This window comes from Ranitomeya variabilis, chromosome 8, assembly GCF_051348905.1.
Source record: "Ranitomeya variabilis isolate aRanVar5 chromosome 8, aRanVar5.hap1, whole genome shotgun sequence".
NCBI lineage: Eukaryota > Metazoa > Chordata > Amphibia > Anura > Dendrobatidae > Ranitomeya > Ranitomeya variabilis.
Window position 1 is genome coordinate 27648182 of NC_135239.1, and position 19501 is coordinate 27667682.

The window sequence follows — 19501 nt, forward strand, 5'->3', positions numbered from 1 at the left end:
ACGCTGGCTCGGCTGCACGCTCGGCTTGTATATGTATATAGAGGGTACACAGGTGGGACGTAACATGTAAAGTCGAGCTGGTTGGCTGGAGAATCCATCCTCCATTGGTTTTAGTTCTTTGCTCCGTACCATCGGTCGTATTGGCGTCTTCCCGTTCCCCAAGGCAGATGAATCCCTCCACTAAAGACAACAGACGGGGCGGTAAAGCTGTGGATGGTGCGTCCTTCACAATCCGCCATTGTTCGCGCTCGGTGTAGATTCTTCTACATACACACGGAGCAGGTTTTTGTGCCAAATTAAACAGCCCTGATCTCATAAAAATTCCATTGTTGTGATTCGGGAAGCCTGGAGATGATATGCGTGTTTAATGTCAGGATGGAGCGTGCGATGGGACACGGTGAGATCGCTCATCGGCCCCACAGCTTCCTGCATTTGTGAAGCCACGCCGGCCAAATGTGTCCAGTGAGATTTCCAGGTACCTGGCCGGAGCTCAGTGCTCGCGGCTTCCTCTCCTGTATATAGTGAATGCAGCGGCCATGATGGTGGCACTGGGCTAGAGAGCTGCGTCTGTGTAGCCCTGTGCTAATAACAAGACGTAGAGAGCGGTAATGCACCTCCTGTGTAGTACTGCCCCAGGCGGCCATTGTCCTTCTTGTCCTGCAAAAAAATAGAAGGTCATGAAGGTTTGAGCTCCACAAAACCTCTGAAGATGTGCTGTGGAATCTGGCACTAAGAATTTAGCAGCAGATCAAATTCTTTCAGCGATCAGAGAGCATTATTCGGCTGAAAAAAGGCACTGCTTCATGAACAGTGCAGCCATGAAGGGGTTACTCGGTCTGAACCTGAATGCCAGATCGAAGGTTTCCAGGAAAGCATTGCATGCAGCTGCACACTGCCTCCGCCAGTAGAGCCGCACACTGCCTCCGCCAGTAGAGCCGCACACTGCCTCCGCCAGTAGAGCCGCACACTGCCTCCGCCAGTAGAGCCGCACACTGCCTCCGCCAGTAGAGGCGCACACTGCCTCCGCCAGTAGAGGCGCACACTGCCTCCGCCAGTAGAGGCGCACACTGCCTCCGCCAGTAGAGGCGCACACTGCCTCCGCCAGTAGAGGCGCACACTGCCTCCGCCAGTAGAGGCGCACACTGCCTCCGCCAGTAGAGGCGCACACTGCCTCCGCCAGTAGAGGCGCACACTGCCTCCGCCAGTAGAGGCGCACACTGCCTCCGCCAGTAGAGGCGCACACTGCCTCCGCCAGTAGAGGCGCACACTGCCTCCGCCAGTAGAGGCGCACACTGCCTCCGCCAGTAGAGCATTCTGGTGCCGTTCCTGCTCCTCACAGATGATGCTCACAGTCCGCCATTCACATGATGTGATTCATCATCCGGCCATCTTTGTCTTTGCTATACCTGATATCTGGGGAGTGGTGATGTCTCCTGTATAATATACCTGATATCTGGGGAGCGGCGATGTCTCCTGTATAATATACCTGATATCTGGGGAGCGGCGATGTCTCCTCCTGTATAATATACCTGATATCTGGGCAGCGGCGATGTCTCCTGTATAATATACCTGATATCTGGGGAGCGGCGATGTCTCCTGTATAATATACCTGATATCTGGGGAGTGGTGATGTCACCTCCTGTATAATATACCTGATATCTGGGGAGCGGCGATGTCTCCTCCTGTATAATATACCTGATATCTGGGGAGCGGCGATGTCTCCTCCTGTATAATATACCTGATATCTGGGGAGCGGCGATGTCTCCTGTATAATATACCTGATATCTGGGGAGCGGCGATGTCTCCTCCTGTATAATATACCTGATATCTGGGCAGCGGCGATGTCTCCTGTATAATATACCTGATATCTGGGGAGCGGCGATGTCTCCTCCTGTATAATATACCTGATATCTGGGGAGCGGCGATGTCTCCTCCTGTATAATATACCTGATATCTGGGGAGCGGCGATGTCTCCTCCTGTATAATATACCTGATATCTGGGGAGCGGCGATGTCTCCTCCTGTATAATATACCTGATATCTGGGGAGCGGCGATGTCTCCTCCTGTATAATATACCTGATATCTGGGGAGCGGCGATGTCTCCTCCTGTATAATATACCTGATATCTGGGGAGCGGCGATGTCTCCTCCTGTATAATATACCTGATATCTGGGGAGCGGCGATGTCTCCTCCTGTATAATATACCTGATATCTGGGGAGCGGTGATGTCTCCTCCTGTATAATATACCTGATATCTGGGGAGCGGCGATGTCTCCTCCTGTATAATATACCTGATATCTGGGGAGCGGCGATGTCTCCTCCTGTATAATATACCTGATATTTGGGGAGCGGCGATGTCTCCTCCTGTATAATATACCTGATATCTGGGGAGCGGCGATGTCTCCTCCTGTATAATATACCTGATATCTGGGGAGCGGCGATGTCTCCTCCTGTATAATATACCTGATATCTGGGGAACGGTGATGTCTCCTCCTGTATAATATACCTGATATCTGGGGAGCGGCGATGTCTCCTGTATAATATACCTGATATCTGGGGAGCGGCGATGTCTCCTCCTGTATAATATACCTGATATCTGGGGAGCGGTGATGTCTCCTCCTGTATAATATACCTGATATCTGGGGAGCGGCGATGTCTCCTGTATAATATACCTGATATCTGGGGAGCGGCGATGTCTCCTCCTGTATAATATACCTGATATCTGGGGAGCGGCGATGTCTCCTCCTGTATAATATACCTGATATCTGGGGAGCGGCGATGTCTCCTCCTGTATAATATACCTGATATCTGGGGAGCGGCGATGTCTCCTCCTGTATAATATACCTGATATCTGGGGAGCGGCGATGTCTCCTCCTGTATAATATACCTGATATCTGGGGAGCGGTGATGTCTCCTGTATAATATACCTGATATCTGGGGAGCGGCGATGTCTCCTGTATAATATACCTGATATCTGGGGAGCGGCGATGTCTCCTCCTGTATAATATACCTGATATCTGGGGAGCGGCGATGTCTCCTCCTGTATAATATACCTGATATCTGGGGAGCGGCGATGTCTCCTCCTGTATAATATACCTGATATCTGGGGAGCGGCGATGTCTCCTCCTGTATAATATACCTGATATCTGGGGAGCGGCGATGTCTCCTCCTGTATAATATACCTGATATCTGGGGAGCGGCGATGTCTCCTCCTGTGTAATATACCTGATATCTGTGGAGCGGTGATGTCTCCTCCTGTATAATATACCTGATATCTGGGGAGCGGCGATGTCTCCTCCTGTATAATATACCTGATATCTGGGGAGCGGTGATGTCTCCTGTATAATATACCTGATATCTGGGGAGCGGCGATGTCTCCTCCTGTATAATATACCTGATATCTGGGGAGCGGCGATGTCTCCTCCTGTATAATATACCTGATATCTGGGGAGCGGCGATGTCTCCTCCTGTATAATATACCTGATATCTGGGGAGCGGTGATGTCTCCTCCTGTATAATATACCTGATATCTGGGGAGCGGCGATGTCTCCTCCTGTATAATATACCTGATATCTGGGGAGCGGCGATGTCTCCTCCTGTATAATATACCTGATATCTGGGGAGCGGCGATGTCTCCTCCTGTATAATATACCTGATATCTGGGGAACGGTGATGTCTCCTCCTGTATAATATACCTGATATCTGGGGAGCGGCGATGTCTCCTGTATAATATACCTGATATCTGGGGAGCGGCGATGTCTCCTCCTGTATAATATACCTGATATCTGGGGAGCGGTGATGTCTCCTCCTGTATAATATACCTGATATCTGGGGAGCGGCGATGTCTCCTGTATAATATACCTGATATCTGGGGAGCGGCGATGTCTCCTCCTGTATAATATACCTGATATCTGGGGAGCGGCGATGTCTCCTCCTGTATAATATACCTGATATCTGGGGAGCGGCGATGTCTCCTCCTGTATAATATACCTGATATCTGGGGAGCGGTGATGTCTCCTGTATAATATACCTGATATCTGGGGAGCGGCGATGTCTCCTCCTGTATAATATACCTGATATCTGGGGAGCGGCGATGTCTCCTCCTGTATAATATACCTGATATCTGGGGAGCGGCGATGTCTCCTCCTGTATAATATACCTGATATCTGGGGAGCGGCGATGTCTCCTCCTGTATAATATACCTGATATCTGGGGAGCGGCGATGTCTCCTCCTGTATAATATACCTGATATCTGGGGAGCGGCGATGTCTCCTCCTGTATAATATACCTGATATCTGGGGAGCGGTGATGTCTCCTGTATAATATACCTGATATCTGGGGAGCGGCGATGTCTCCTGTATAATATACCTGATATCTGGGGAGCGGCGATGTCTCCTCCTGTATAATATACCTGATATCTGGGGAGCGGCGATGTCTCCTCCTGTATAATATACCTGATATCTGGGGAGCGGCGATGTCTCCTCCTGTATAATATACCTGATATCTGGGGAGCGGCGATGTCTCCTGTATAATATACCTGATATCTGGGGAGCGGCGATGTCTCCTCCTGTATAATATACCTGATATCTGGGGAGCGGCGATGTCTCCTCCTGTATAATATACCTGATATCTGGGGAGCGGCGATGTCTCCTCCTGTATAATATACCTGATATCTGGGGAGCGGCGATGTCTCCTCCTGTGTAATATACCTGATATCTGGGGAGCGGTGATGTCTCCTCCTGTATAATATACCTGATATCTGGGGAGCGGCGATGTCTCCTCCTGTATAATATACCTGATATCTGGGGAGCGGTGATGTCTCCTGTATAATATACCTGATATCTGGGGAGCGGCGATGTCTCCTCCTGTATAATATACCTGATATCTGGGGAGCGGCGATGTCTCCTCCTGTATAATATACCTGATATCTGGGGAGCGGCGATGTCTCCTCCTGTATAATATACCTGATATCTGGGGAGCGGCGATGTCTCCTCCTGTGTAATATACCTGATATCTGTGGAGCGGTGATGTCTCCTCCTGTATAATATACCTGATATCTGGGGAGCGGCGATGTCTCCTCCTGTATAATATACCTGATATCTGGGGAGCGGTGATGTCTCCTGTATAATATACCTGATATCTGGGGAGCGGCGATGTCTCCTCCTGTATAATATACCTGATATCTGGGGAGCGGCGATGTCTCCTCCTGTATAATATACCTGATATCTGGGGAGCGGCGATGTCTCCTCCTGTATAATATACCTGATATCTGGGGAGCGGCGATGTCTCCTCCTGTATAATATACCTGATATCTGGGGAGCGGCGATGTCTCCTCCTGTATAATATACCTGATATCTGGGGAGCGGCGATGTCTCCTCCTGTATAATATACCTGATATCTGGGGAGCGGCGATGTCTCCTCCTGTATAATATACCTGATATCTGGGGAACGGTGATGTCTCCTCCTGTATAATATACCTGATATCTGGGGAGCGGCGATGTCTCCTCCTGTATAATATACCTGATATCTGGGGAGCGGCGATGTCTCCTCCTGTATAATATACCTGATATCTGGGGAGCGGCGATGTCTCCTCCTGTATAATATACCTGATATCTGGGGAGCGGCGATGTCTCCTCCTGTATAATATACCTGATATCTGGGGAGCGGCGATGTCTCCTCCTGTATAATATACCTGATATCTGGGGAACGGTGATGTCTCCTCCTGTATAATATACCTGATATCTGGGGAGCGGCGATGTCTCCTGTATAATATACCTGATATCTGGGGAGCGGCGATGTCTCCTCCTGTATAATATACCTGATATCTGGGGAGCGGCGATGTCTCCTCCTGTATAATATACCTGATATCTGGGGAGCGGCGATGTCTCCTCCTGTATAATATACCTGATATCTGGGGAGCGGCGATGTCTCCTCCTGTATAATATACCTGATATCTGTGGAGCGGCGATGTCTCCTCCTGTATAATATACCTGATATCTGGGGAGTGGCGATGTCTCCTCCTGTATAATATACCTGATATCTGGGGAGCGGCGATGTCTCCTCCTGTATAATATACCTGATATCTGTGGAGCGGTGATGTCTCCTCCTGTATAATATACCTGATATCTGGGGAGCGGCGATGTCTCCTCCTGTATAATATACCTGATATCTGGGGAGCGGTGATGTCTCCTGTATAATATACCTGATATCTGGGGAGCGGCGATGTCTCCTCCTGTATAATATACCTGATATCTGGGGAGCGGCGATGTCTCCTCCTGTATAATATACCTGATATCTGGGGAGCGGCGATGTCTCCTCCTGTATAATATACCTGATATCTGGGGAGCGGCAATGTCTCCTCCTGTATAATATACCTGATATCTGGGGAGCGGCGATGTCTCCTCCTGTATAATATACCTGATATCTGGGGAGCGGTGATGTCTCCTGTATAATATACCTGATATCTGGGGAGCGGCGATGTCTCCTCCTGTATAATATACCTGATATCTGGGGAGCGGCGATGTCTCCTCCTGTATAATATACCTGATATCTGGGGAGCGGCGATGTCTCCTCCTGTATAATATACCTGATATCTGGGGAGCGGTGATGTCTCCTGTATAATATACCTGATATCTGGGGAGCGGCGGTGTCTCCTCCTGTATAATATACCTGAGGTCCCCTTGTTATAAGTATATCCTATCGGTTACGCAGGTTCCTTCTTTTTCTTCTTCGTTCTGTAGGATCTCCATATAACCCGGCTACACAGCGGCGGCCGCACTTCATCAGCCGCTCCAGACATTACTGTGCACGGAGGAATGAAATGTGCCGCTTTTGCTCCTTCTTTTATGTGCAGTCCGGGGTTTTCTTTGGCAGCGCCGGTCGTGTTTTCTCAGCTGAGCGTCTGGCTCTGCACCTCCTGATCGCTGCCACCTGCCTCGCTGCAGCAATTGTCACCAGAGCCTCCTGCACATGTGTGAATTATTACATGGCGGTAACAGACTCCGTGCACATTGGGGGCAACCCCGGACAAAGCAACTGGAACTGACTACAGCTGATATCCGGGGCTTTGTTTTTTTTATCCGTCATTGATGAATTGCACTCGTATTAAGGTCACACCATTGCATTTATTACTGCTGTTTTATTCTAGTTGCCCAAGTGCTGACGCCATAGACAGGGGTGCAACACTTACCATGGGGCCAAAACTTGTATTAACCCCCACTCCATAATGTCCACGTTCAGGCTTGTCCTGACACTGGAGTAGATGTCCCTTTGTGATATAATATATCTGATAGAACGGATCTGATAGAACGGATCTGATAGAATGGACCTTTCACTCCTTGTTTTGCAGTATATTAACAGCGGGAATCTGGAGCAGCTTCTGGACAGCAACCAGCACTTGTCATGGACGGTACGGGTGAAGCTGGCGCTGGATGTCGCCCTGGGTTTGGCTTATCTGCACTCCAAGGGAATCTTCCATCGAGACCTCACATCCAAGGTAGGCGATCCTGGGGTCAGGTGCACAGGCTTCTCAAGGACCTTATTCATGGTTGTGTATGGTGCAATGGACCTGGATGTCACTGACTAGTCCTGACCTAACCCTCGGCTTATCTAGAAAGCTTGCGCCCATTCATCATGCTCCCGCTAACGTCACATTAAGTATGGCATGAAATGTCAGTGTCAGTAATCTCCCCCCAGAGTCTGGGGATGGGTCCCTGATGCTGCATGACATTTGGAGATTTCCTTTCTGAGATCTGTAGTTCTACAGCTGCTCGAGTGCCACCATGTCCCATCTACTGTTCATCCATCATGAACTGGCCCGGGGAGTTTTAGGAGTGATACACTGGGGGCTCCACATGTGTTCGGGGGAGCCCGGCCCACTCACATTGCTGTTGTTTTTTTATTGTCGGACATTAAACTGAATGTTTCACAATCGGGGCAATCACCGGGGAGAGGCCGGAGATGTGATTGTAGCTGTAAATGGACTGCAGATTGCAAAGCGAGATTGTGAAAGAGCCTCGGGCTGTGATCACCGATCCTACGGAGCCCGCTCGCCCCTGCACCGGCCGTAAGAGGCGCTGCTGGACATAGGACAGGGACAGCGATCAATTCCTCAGTCACAGATGCACATTGTAGGATAATCCGATCCATTGGAAGCCTCTACGTATGTGCACAAATGCTGCCCCGCAACTTCTGCTCTGCAGAGAGGATATTCAGGACGCGGATAGAATTGTACTGGGTCCACCTGGTAATGAAGAGAGCAGCAGACAGCGCTTCCCTGTACACTCCTGCCACTCTTGCAGTCATGGGTCGCTGCTGCCGATGTTTGGCTTCAGTTCCTTCTTTTACTGTTTATTCCTGAGATGCAAACACTTCCTCGTCCCTGACCACTAATTCTTCATTTGTCACGTTCCCCTTGTTCTAGAGACAATGTGATAATGTTACAGTATTATCCTTCAGCTACAGGGTGAGCATTGTAGCCACAGATATACATTTACATCCACACACGTGACGACTATAGTCCGGTATTTTCCATTCACTGCACAATTTACTCCCGTTCAGTGTACGCAGCAGTCTAATAGCAGATGTTCCGTACTTTGGCAGATTTGTGCGCTGTCTGGCGGTGGACGGCAGATGTTTTCAGGCCGTGTCCTACATAAGGGCCTCTGTGTTTCTGCGCTGAGCAGAACCTCACACTCTTCCGCGCTGCACAAAGAGCACATTAATCCCGGTTTATGTTTTACATTTATTATTTTATCTGTGAATGGTTAGCCGCCATCTTTCCTTGTGAAGTGGATAAATAGCGCCACTCAGTGGTTGAATTGTCAGATCTGCAGCAATATCTGTGTGGGTGAGGAGACCCCAAGAAGCCCTCAGGGGGACCATCAGTAATGTCCTGCATTATTCGCCCGTAGAGGTCATCGCCTGCTTTCCTCAAACCCTGGAATTAGAAGAGATCTCCGTGAATATGTGCTGGATTTCCCCCGCTCTCCTGCTGCTCTTTCTCATTTTCAGACTGGATTGCAATTTTATTTCTGAATCAGGAGGCCCAGGATGAGCAGGAGGTTTCCATATACAATGAGTGACATTGCTGCACTGACTTGTAAGAGATCTGGGGATGGATCTGTACTTATCATACAAAGCTCCACATCCCCTGCGTTCCCTCTACCTGGCCAATCAGCTATGAGACGGCTTTGTTCTGGGGCCGTGGATCTGCTGGATTCATCATACGATGGGGATCACTGGATCTACTGGCCGATCCGGCACGTAGAGAAACGCTGGATGCAATAAAGACGCTGACAACAGTGAGAACAAGGCCAAATATGATAAAATCCTGGCTCCCTGCAGCCACCACTAGGGGGAGCCCACCGTATACAGAGTTACACAGCTCTCCCTAATGATGTCAGCACTGACACAATGTAACGAGCTCATCAGCAGCGAGCAGGACTGGCCTTGTGCAGCTTTTAAATGTAAAAAATGATTACTTTTATTCACTGACAGCAAACTGCACGCTTTATAAAAACACACAGTGCATCAGAAGTACAATCCAGGACCGGGGCCCTGCTCCGTCTCCCCAGAAGCCCCTGAATTTCCTGCTGTGTGCGCACACTTGCTGTTAGTACTCTGATGTCTGTCCATTAAGGAGACCCCCGGGGTGGTGGGGGGTCCGTCTTGTGCTCGCTTCCAGGGCAGATCCGTGGGTGTTGCAGCCTCAGCTTCTTTTCAGGGATTGTGCTCATTGCATTAGTTTAATGTTAAGCCGCAGGCAGCTCCGGCCTCGTTAACCCCGTGGTGGTCAGGCAGCGTCTCCGTGTGTTTCATGGTTCTCTCCCATCTTCTCTTTACAGAACTGTCTCATCAAGAGTGACGAGGGCGGTTACTCGGGCGTGGTGGCCGATTTTGGCCTGGCGGAAAAGATTCCAGATTACAGGTGAATGCGCCGCTGTGCCCGGATGAACCTGCCCCATCTATAAACCCGGCAATCACTGTAATAACCAGGTCCTGAATGGAGGGGGATTAACATAGCAGAGCGTTCCTGCGCTCACATGACGTCTGGGCTGAGCGGACGCTCTACACTTGAGCCACTTACTATAAGTCTCCATATAATGTTACATTACATAACCTCGTAGACTTCATGCTCTAGTCACATCCAGAGCTGCAGTCACCGCTCTGCTTGTTCCTTATTTACATTATTAGAGCCAGCATTTCAGCAAATAACCTAGCAGAATTATGAATGCAGCTCTGGGTGTGTAGATATGGTAAAAGAATAAGAAACAAACCTAAAGCATTTACTTCCAAGCTCCCATCATTCATTGTCGTTTTAGGATTAGAGCTCTAATCTCCGCTGATTGTCGTGTCCTGGCGGATTATCAGCGTTTAGCGCTGTGTCTATGGCCGGATTACTATGTCAATCAGTGCAGCATAAAGCAGCGCCATTTCCAAGGTATTTTCCAGTGGCGCTGGACCTTACTGGGTTATTTTTTTAGAACCTTCAGTCTCATTCAGGCTCATTAAAAAAAAAAAAATGCTTCCACGAATACTTGGATATTGCACCTTTAATTAAATTGGAGCCGCAGAAGAAGGAAAGTAAAATGTTTTCCAAATGCGCAGAGGTTTTATGTCATGTCTTTATTCAGGGTAGTAGGGTTGCACTTCACTACACGTATTGCCCATGGTCCACATATGCCCCCCAGCCCCCCATCAGTGTCCAGGAATCCAATCCCTGAACTGCACCAATGCATGCACCAAACTGACAACCGTGGATCATCTGACTATAAGCGCAAAACATCACCTGTAAAAATGAACGCTGAAATGGCAGATAACTGAGAGCAATAGATTATTCACTTACAAAGTAAATGGAGAGTAGATAGGCTTCAGGGGCAGCGTCTCTTTTAATGCAGTGTTATTAGTTTTAATTGACAGATTGTGGTTGACAGGAAGCTGTGGTTGATTGAGCAACATAACTGGAGAGATCCGGAGTTTATAGTAGACGTTAGTCCGCAAAAGACATGAAGTCCGGCCTCACTGCAAAGAAACTCACTGCCCAATGTGTGTCTACATGTACATTAATTACTGATCCTGTACTGATCCTGAGTTACATCCTGTATTATACCCCATAGCTGCACTCACTATTCTGCTGGTGCAGTCACTGTGTACATACATTACATTACTGATCCTGAGTTACATCCTGTATTATACCCCAGAGCTGCACTCACTATTCTGCTGGTGCAGTCACTGTGTACATACATTACTGATCCTGAGTTACATCCTGTATTATACTCCAGAGCTGCACTCACTATTCTGCTGGTGCAGTCACTGTGTACATACATTACATTAATGATCCTGTACTGATCCTGAGTTACATCCTGTATTATACCCCAGAGCTGCACTCAATATTCTGCTGGTGCAGTCACTGTGTACATACATTACATTACTGATCCTGAGTTACATATTGTATTATACTCCAGAGCTGTACTCGCTATTCTGCTGGTGCAGTCACTGTGTACATACATTACATTACTGATCCTGAGTTACATCCTGTATTATACCCCAGAGCTGCACTCAATATTCTGCTGGTGCAGTCACTGTGTACATACATTACATTACTGATCCTGAGTTACATCCTGTATTATACCCCATAGCTGCACTCACTATTCTGCTGGTGCAGTCACTGTGTACATACATTACATTACTGATCCTGAGTTACATCCTGTATTATACCCCAGAGCTGCACTCACTATTCTGCTGGTGCAGTCACTGTGTACATACATTACATTACTGATCCTGAGTTACATCCTGTATTATACCCCAGAGCTGCACTCACTATTCTGCTGCTGCAGTCACTGTGTACATACATTACATCACTGATCCTGAGTTACATCCTGTATTATACCCCAGAGCTGCACTCACTATTCTGCTGGTGCAGTCACTGTGTACATACATTACATTACTGATCCTGATTTACATCCGGTATTATACTCCAGAGCTGCACTCAGTAATCTGAAGCTTTAGAGCTGAACTCTCTCAGCATTTCCTTCTTCTACAGTATCTACTGAGAACTTGTCAGAGAACGTAACTGCTCACTTGTATTCTATTCTGACCACAATCTTGTTGACTGTTTCCGATAAGAACTAGTAAAGCAGTAAGTGCAGCTCTGTGGCCGCAGTAGTGGCCATCTTGTGGGATATTCTATGCATAGTAACTCCCGCCCACTTACGGACAGGGTCACTCTGTGTTGGAGGTTCCTGATATTGCCGGCTTTCTCATTCTTCTAAATAAAAGAGTAGCTGAGTGGTTCACTGTTGACCCCTTTATTTCTGCTTTCCTTGCAGCGGGGGTAGTGAGAAGCTGGCGGTCGTGGGTTCTCCATATTGGATGGCTCCGGAGGTTCTGCGTGATGAGCCGTACAATGAAAAAGTGAGTGAGTCGCAGTGTCCTGTGTCCTGCCATAGTGTCATGGGGTTACTGTGACAGTGTGGAGCTAGAAGAACACAGCATCTGATTGCTCTGGCACTAAGAGAAGCACTTTTCCTTCATTTCAATGATGTTTATTCTTCCTGGCAGAACAGGGGTTAATCGGCCATCTTGTTAATCTCTGTGCTCACAGCTGAGCTCAGTTAGCCACTCCTTTCCCCTTCATAGTCTGGGCTCTGTTGCAAATCTTTGCCAGAGCTAGCATTTGCTGTATGGCTAATGGAGGGAGAGGAGTTCATATGAGGAGAGTTGGAGGAGTTATCTGTGACTGTTGCTTGGTTTGTGTGCGTGGTAATTCCCTATCTTTCTCTGTTTTGGTTTATTCCCTACCTTCACACCCCGGTGCTTTCCTCTGTTACATGTGAGTGAATATTTTGTATGGCTGGAGTTTTCTGTTAACCCTTTTTTGTGTTGGGTTGTTTGCTGGGTTGGTAGCACCCCTCTTCCCTGGGTGGGAGAGGAGAACAGATGGAGGGCTAACTCAGGAGAGAAGGCAAAGGTGGAGGCCCTGGCATCTTCACCATCAGAAGTATCCTGGGGAGCAGTGTTAGGGACAGGGAAGGAGCCCCGGGGTCACCCAACAGCTGTGTCGTGACACATAGATCTGCGTGGACATCAGGTCATTGATCTGCGAGGACGATGCTGCAAATAATGTCTTGGATGCTCTAAAAATGTCTTTTTCCATTCAGTGTAAGGAGCCCCCAGAGGGTAAATCTAATATATCTCACATCTGAGGGTTTGTTTTAATGCATCAGTGAAGAGATGAATAGCATGAATGTCACACGTAGTTGTAAGCTGATGGGCGAGGACAGATTCTCCCCAATTTATAGGATCACCCTCGTCCGCCCAGTCTCCGGGTCATCCGGTTACCTACCTCTCACCTACATAGGACGTGCGACCAGTGGAAACGTACACAGAAGTCGCCATGGTAACTGGGATTGATCCAAAGTGTCAATATTTCTCCGCGCTGTCAGAGAAATACGTGGAATTCCTGCAGGGGAGAATAAACCCGCGCCCTGATCCGGACGCCCCATCACCAGTGGTAGAAGATTAACCAGCTTATCTCCTGACTCGTACAAAGAGGAGCGACTTCTCTCTGCAAATATTGCCCGCTGCACGCCCCGTTATCGGCTCCAAGATCAATCCCAGTGATCAGAAGACGCAGCCGGTCACGTCACACTGACACCGCCGCCGCTCCTTACAAGACACATTGTAACAAGGCACACAATTCTCTTTCTTGCTTTCCCTCCCATGTGACAATCATGGAGTTACTTATTCTTGCTTCATTAAGTTTGTTTGTTTTTATTGTGATTGTTACACTGTTGTCAAGAAATGTCACCGGTTTCCATCTACGGGGGTCCTGGTGTGAGAATCCCACCGTTCTTTAAAATGAGGGCACAGAAGCAAACGCTGCTCGGTGACAACGCTTAGACTTTCTTTTGAGGCTTCAGGTCATTTCTTTTAGCGATTAGTTGGGGTCTCGGCATCCGGACCCTCATTGATTGAAAACCATTATTATGATATTTTGAAAGTTACACTGTACATGAATTTCTCCTTCTCCCAGGCTGATGTCTTCTCCTATGGGATCATCCTGTGCGAGATCATCGCCCGGATACAGGCGGACCCGGATTACCTGCCCCGCACAGAGGTAAATGATGCAGTGCGGTCTCTCATCCACCTGCTCCGCCATGTTTATTACCGCATTGGTACGGTTATATTTGTACCGTCCCATTACACCGGATGTTTTGTAGTTTGTTCCAAGGACAGATCTGTAAAAATTTTCCTGGTCCGGAACCCCTAATGCATGAGTAGCTGCCGCTCACCAGCCCCCGTCCCCAGAATGCTAAGAGGGGGCTATCATCAGGAGATAGAAACATAGAGTCGCTCGGCTCCAGCCGGGTTCACTCTGTGCCTATTTGTGTTTATAGCTGCCCAATAAATGTGACGAATGTTCAGAATCGTTATCATGATATCCATGGTAATAAAATACTGATCAATAGGGACGTTCAGGAATTATCACCAGTGCAAAGACTGAAGAGATGCCAATAAATACCTGCACCATGGTGGAAAGCAGCATTAAAGGGACAGTGCATATATACGCTTTATACCAGAGTGCCACCTACAGGGCGCAAGTGGAACTAATGGAAGCAGAGATCTGGGATATGACCACTTGTTTTCACCTGGACCATTAGCAGTGACCACTAGGATGCTAATATAGAAATGTTGTTTTCCCCGACTCACCCCACAAAAGGGAACATTTCTTTTCCAATGTCTGCTGTCCACAGCCATATTCTCTCCTCCACCCATCCACAGAATGCAAGTTCTCTGAAATGGCTCACTATTGCCCACATTGCTCCTGCATGTACCGGAAGCAATGCGAGTAATAGACGAGCAGTAGGGAACTGAGCACAGTGCAGTGACCTAACGCACCAGGTAACCCGCGCAGAAGAGGATTTGTCATTATTGGCCCTGTCTCGTTGGATCCTGGTGGGCCGGTGATGTTGTGTTCAGCCGCTGTGAGATCATGTGACACCAGGTGAACCCGTCCTGTTTCTTTCTCATGTCTAGAACTTCGGTTTGGACTATGATGGTTTCCAGCACATGGTGGGTGACTGCCCCCAGGACTTCCTCCAGCTGACCTTCAACTGCTGCAACGTGAGTGCCCCACACAATAGCCGGACCCCCACTCAGCAGCGCCAACGTTTTGTCCTGCCAAAGTTCCTGATCTTTTGTTTTTTGCCTTTTTGGCAGATGGATCCGAAGCTCCGTCCCTCCTTCACGGACATCGTCAAGCAGTTGGAGGAAATGTTACTTCGTTTAAGAAAAGAAGAGGCTGAAAATGAGCGACGGTCCAATAACCCCGAGATCAACGAGACAAAACCTCTCACTAAGGGTAAGAGTCCTCATATCTGCTGCCGCCGTGGTCCTCACCATGCACTTGCTGTATAGTGAGTAGTTCTGCTACTTTGTCAATTACTTCCCATTTTTAAGATCTCTGCTGGCTGCCAGTGAGTGGCGACATGTTTGTTGACTTGCAGACAATCCTGTTGCATAAATCCCTTTCCAGTCCTGATAGATTGATGCAGCACTACACCTCTACTGAGCTTCAGACTGCTCAGCTCACAGCAAAGGGAGCTCTTATAAATGGTCAGAGTGCTGTCCCCTGACCATGGCGGCCTAGTGCTGTCCCCCCCGGTCGTGGCGGCTCGGTGCTGTCCCCCCTGCCCGTGGCGGCTTGGTGCTGTCCCCCCTGCCCGTGGCGGCTCGGTGCTGTCCCCCCTGCCCGTGGCGGCTCGGTGCTGTCCCCCGGCCGTGGCGGCTCGGTGCTGTCCCCACGTCGGCTCCGTGCTGTCCCCCGCCTGTGGTGGCTTGAATGCATCTTACCAGGATTTATTTTCTTTATTGTGTGTTTGATTGGAAACGTGGCATTGATGTTGAGAACTTTTTTGTTTTTTCTCTCTCCCCAGCATCCAGTGAGAAAAGTCAAGGGGTGAAGCGTCTCATCACAATCCCACAAGATGACAAAATCCCGCAGAAGTCACCACGTCCCCGGCGGAACATCACTCTCTCCCGGAGTCAGTCTGATGTTTTTGCCCGGAAACCTCAGCGCAAGATAAATGTACAGGACCCTTTCTATACCCCCAGCAAGGGGCTGCTGCGCAAGGTTAACCCCTTCAATGCCAGAGAGGACTTAAAGGGAGGGAAAATTAAGTTCTTCGACATGCCCAGCAAGTCTGTCATTTCCCATGTCTTTGACCTCCATTCCCCCAAAATGGATGGGAGCCAGACCTCAGGTCTGGTGCGGCAGCCATACAGCCAGGACACTGTGGACTATTGCTACATACCCAAGAGGCGCTGCAGGTCTCTGCCTGTCTCTCCTGAGCTTGTGAAAAAAGACTGTACCCCTTCGCCGGCCCTCTCCTCCACCATGGGGAGGTGTGACCCCGCGCAGCTCAGCAACGATGTAAGGGCGAAGCTCCTCTGTAATATCAAATACGGTGTATCAGAAATCCCCCCCTATAAACTCAGGTCCGTGTTCCCTGACGGCGCACAGACCGAGGACATGGACTGTACCGATGGGATTGGAGTGATGGAAGGAAGCCGGGAGAACCAGGATGAGTACTGTCACCGGCTGCTGGTCAGCAATAAGAAACCCGCTCGGTGTTCCCAGCCCCCCACCCACTGCCCCCCTGAGGACGAGCTCTCCCAGGGCTTCAGCTCCGAGGCCATGGAAATAGAGGACGAACTGAACGACAACCAGCTGAGCTGCAGCCCCCCGGAGCATTTTGGAGGGCTGTCCTTACTGCCAGTGGACAATCCGGAGAGCAGGGAGTGCCTGTGTGACTCTGTGTCCGGCTGCCGCATCCGCCAGGGAGTGGTGAAAATGTGATATGTGTAGGGTTTACATGACCTCCGATCCTAGGATGGGAGATTCCTGACCAGCCGGAGATCCCGTGGCTTCTTCCGTCAGTGATCCGACCTGTCCATATTGTCTGGGCTCTGCCGCGATTCGCTGCTGACCATGGATCACACTGTGAGCGCCGCTCCGGGGTCCTAATAATGAACATAGGAAAGTGTCTGCTGGGGGAGGGAAGCAATGAAAAAATAAAAAAAAAAAAAGTTGACAATGCAAACAAGCGTCCGTGTTCCGGCGCGTTCCCCACGCGATTTCACCTTGTTTAGTAGCTTGTGACCAGGAGTAACCCCGTATTAACCCCTTCACCGGTCATAGTCTGTGATGACAACTTGTTGGGAGCTTCTTGTCAATCGAAGATGCCTTAACCCACTCAGTGCCACCGCCACAGCGTTTATACCTTTGCGAGGCATCAGATCATCCGGCACTACGTAATCCATATCCAGGCTCACGTGAAGCATGCGATCCTGGGGGGCCGCATGCATGTTTTAATGTAACTTTTAGCTCCAGGTCCGGTTCCTGGGTTGGTGTGGATTTTTTCTTTTTTTTTCTTTTGCCCCTGCCCGGCCTTAGACATCAGTATGTTGTCTGCAGCCGCTGTGAGCGTGACTGTAGAGTATCTGTTTATTTTTGTTTGTTTTTTCTTTCCTTCACTCATGAGTAGAATTTTTTTTATTTTAGGAAAGCCGATCAGGGACGGGAGAAAAAAAAAATATCAGTGTGCACTGTCTGATCAAGTGCAGGTGATAATCAGAAGCCCAGAATTAGCTTCACAGATTTTTTTTTTATTTTTCATTCCCCTTTTCTAAACTTATTGACTTGGTGTTTATGCACAGTGTGGATCGTCCACCTCTCTCCGATTAGACTGTATTAATAACCTGACTGATGCAGGCGCCAGCTGTGACCTCCATTCATTGGAAAATATTGGGGTGATTGATGTAGTATTGAGGCTGCCCTCTAGTGGTGGACTGCACTTACAACGCCTCTGATAAGTTTCGTTAATCATTTAAACTTTTTTTAGTTTTTGTTGATCGTTCTGCTGTTGTATTGGGCAGCGACATTTTTGTTGCTCGCAGCACCAGTCCTTACCAGTGGTACAAGAAAGCTCAGTAGCGCCCCCTTCTGGCCAATATATCTATCACACAGCAATGAGTTTGATATACAACAACTATAGACTACATAATTTACCAGAAATGTCCGACTCTTTTTTTTATTCCATGGGAACAATGGGTCTGACAGTGGTCAGAACAGTTTATGAAAATAAGTTCACCAACATCATCAGGTCTAAAATCTCTTTTAAAGAGGATTTATCACCAGATTTTTACCATACTAGCTGCAAATATTATTAATCACAGGAGTCTTAGCTTCTTAAAGAAACTTTTTTTTTTCTTCTTCCTCCTCCTTCCATGTCACTACTGACATGTTTAAATATAGTAGGAATCTCCAAAGCAAGCAGGATCCATGTGTTGATGCAATGCATGGCTTCTCCTGTGTTACATCCTTCATTATACTCCAGAGCTGTACTCACTGTTCTGCTCGTGCAGTACATATACACATTAGGCTGCTCTTACTATGTCTTGTGACTTCCCCAGCAACATGGTAAATGCAGCACTGGAGTATAATGCAAGATAAGCAATGTATGTACGCACTGACTGCCCCAGCAGAATAGTGAGTGCAGCTCTGGGGTATAATACAGAATATACCTCCGGACTCTGCTGTATGTGTAGATCCATCCTTTATAATAGTGTCCATAGTTTTCCCCCAGTTGTCTGATCTGTACATTATAATGGATCTGTAGCTGATTATTCGCTTTGCTGAGCCCCATTCACCCAGAGCACAATCTGATTTGAGAAAGTGGTAAAAAACAAAAACAAAACTTGAATAATCAATTGATAAGATTTTCGTACATTTTCTCTTTTGATCCGTAGAAAATAATTATTTTTTTTTGCCTCATTAAACACTATGACCTGCAGCTGTTGCAAAACTACAACTCCCAGCATGCCCTGACAGCCTGTAGCCTCTGGAGCTCCCTGCTTTTAGACTGACTCTTCCTGCTCTTTGGCCGCCATTGCTGCAGTCGCCCTTTTGGCATAAGCTATATGGACTGGCGTCCGGTGGGGCCGTCCCGGGCGGAGGAGATTCTCCCACACAAGATGATTTTATAGACACTTGAATCCTGTTTTATTTTTGTTTTTTTGCACTTAACATGATATTTTGCTGTCGATACATTTCTATGCAATCGTTGTTTTCCCTGCTCCGGTTTCTGTTCCTATTTATGAAGGTGTTTTATTAAAGTCTTATGTTGGCGCTCATGACACTGCCGCCGCCGGAGGCGAGGTTTCCTCCATGTGTAATTTATACGCCGTGGTTCTGCCGTCAGTGCTCTCTGTATATACGATGTCTGTAACGAGGAACCAAAGAGGAAGTGAAATTAATCCGTTGACGTTTTATTTGTTTTGTAGATGTAATTTTCTCATTTATCTTAAGATTAAACCGTCTGTAGCAGCCGTGTGCGAGTCTGTGCGGTGTCATTTACAGCGCTGAGAATTCAATGGGTGGCGAGGTCCACTTTTGGGGACTTTAAGTTTGTTTTTTTTTACTAAATTCATGGATCGG

At 48.3% G+C, this 19501-nt stretch overlaps 1 protein-coding gene across 1 annotated transcript in view; it reads left to right on the forward strand.

The window, feature by feature from the left end:
- TESK2 (testis associated actin remodelling kinase 2) overlaps positions 1-19396 on the forward strand; it is a 52121-nt gene extending 32725 nt beyond the window's left edge. Inside the window, exons 5-11 of the mRNA XM_077278177.1 lie at positions 7349-7495; positions 9846-9928; positions 12330-12414; positions 14036-14119; positions 15040-15126; positions 15223-15364; positions 15939-19396. Of these exons, the coding sequence (XP_077134292.1) occupies positions 7349-7495; positions 9846-9928; positions 12330-12414; positions 14036-14119; positions 15040-15126; positions 15223-15364; positions 15939-16861 (1551 nt within the window). The 3' untranslated portion in view covers positions 16862-19396. The remainder of the gene's footprint in view (positions 1-7348; positions 7496-9845; positions 9929-12329; positions 12415-14035; positions 14120-15039; positions 15127-15222; positions 15365-15938) is intronic.
- Positions 19397-19501: the final 105 nt, after the last annotated feature.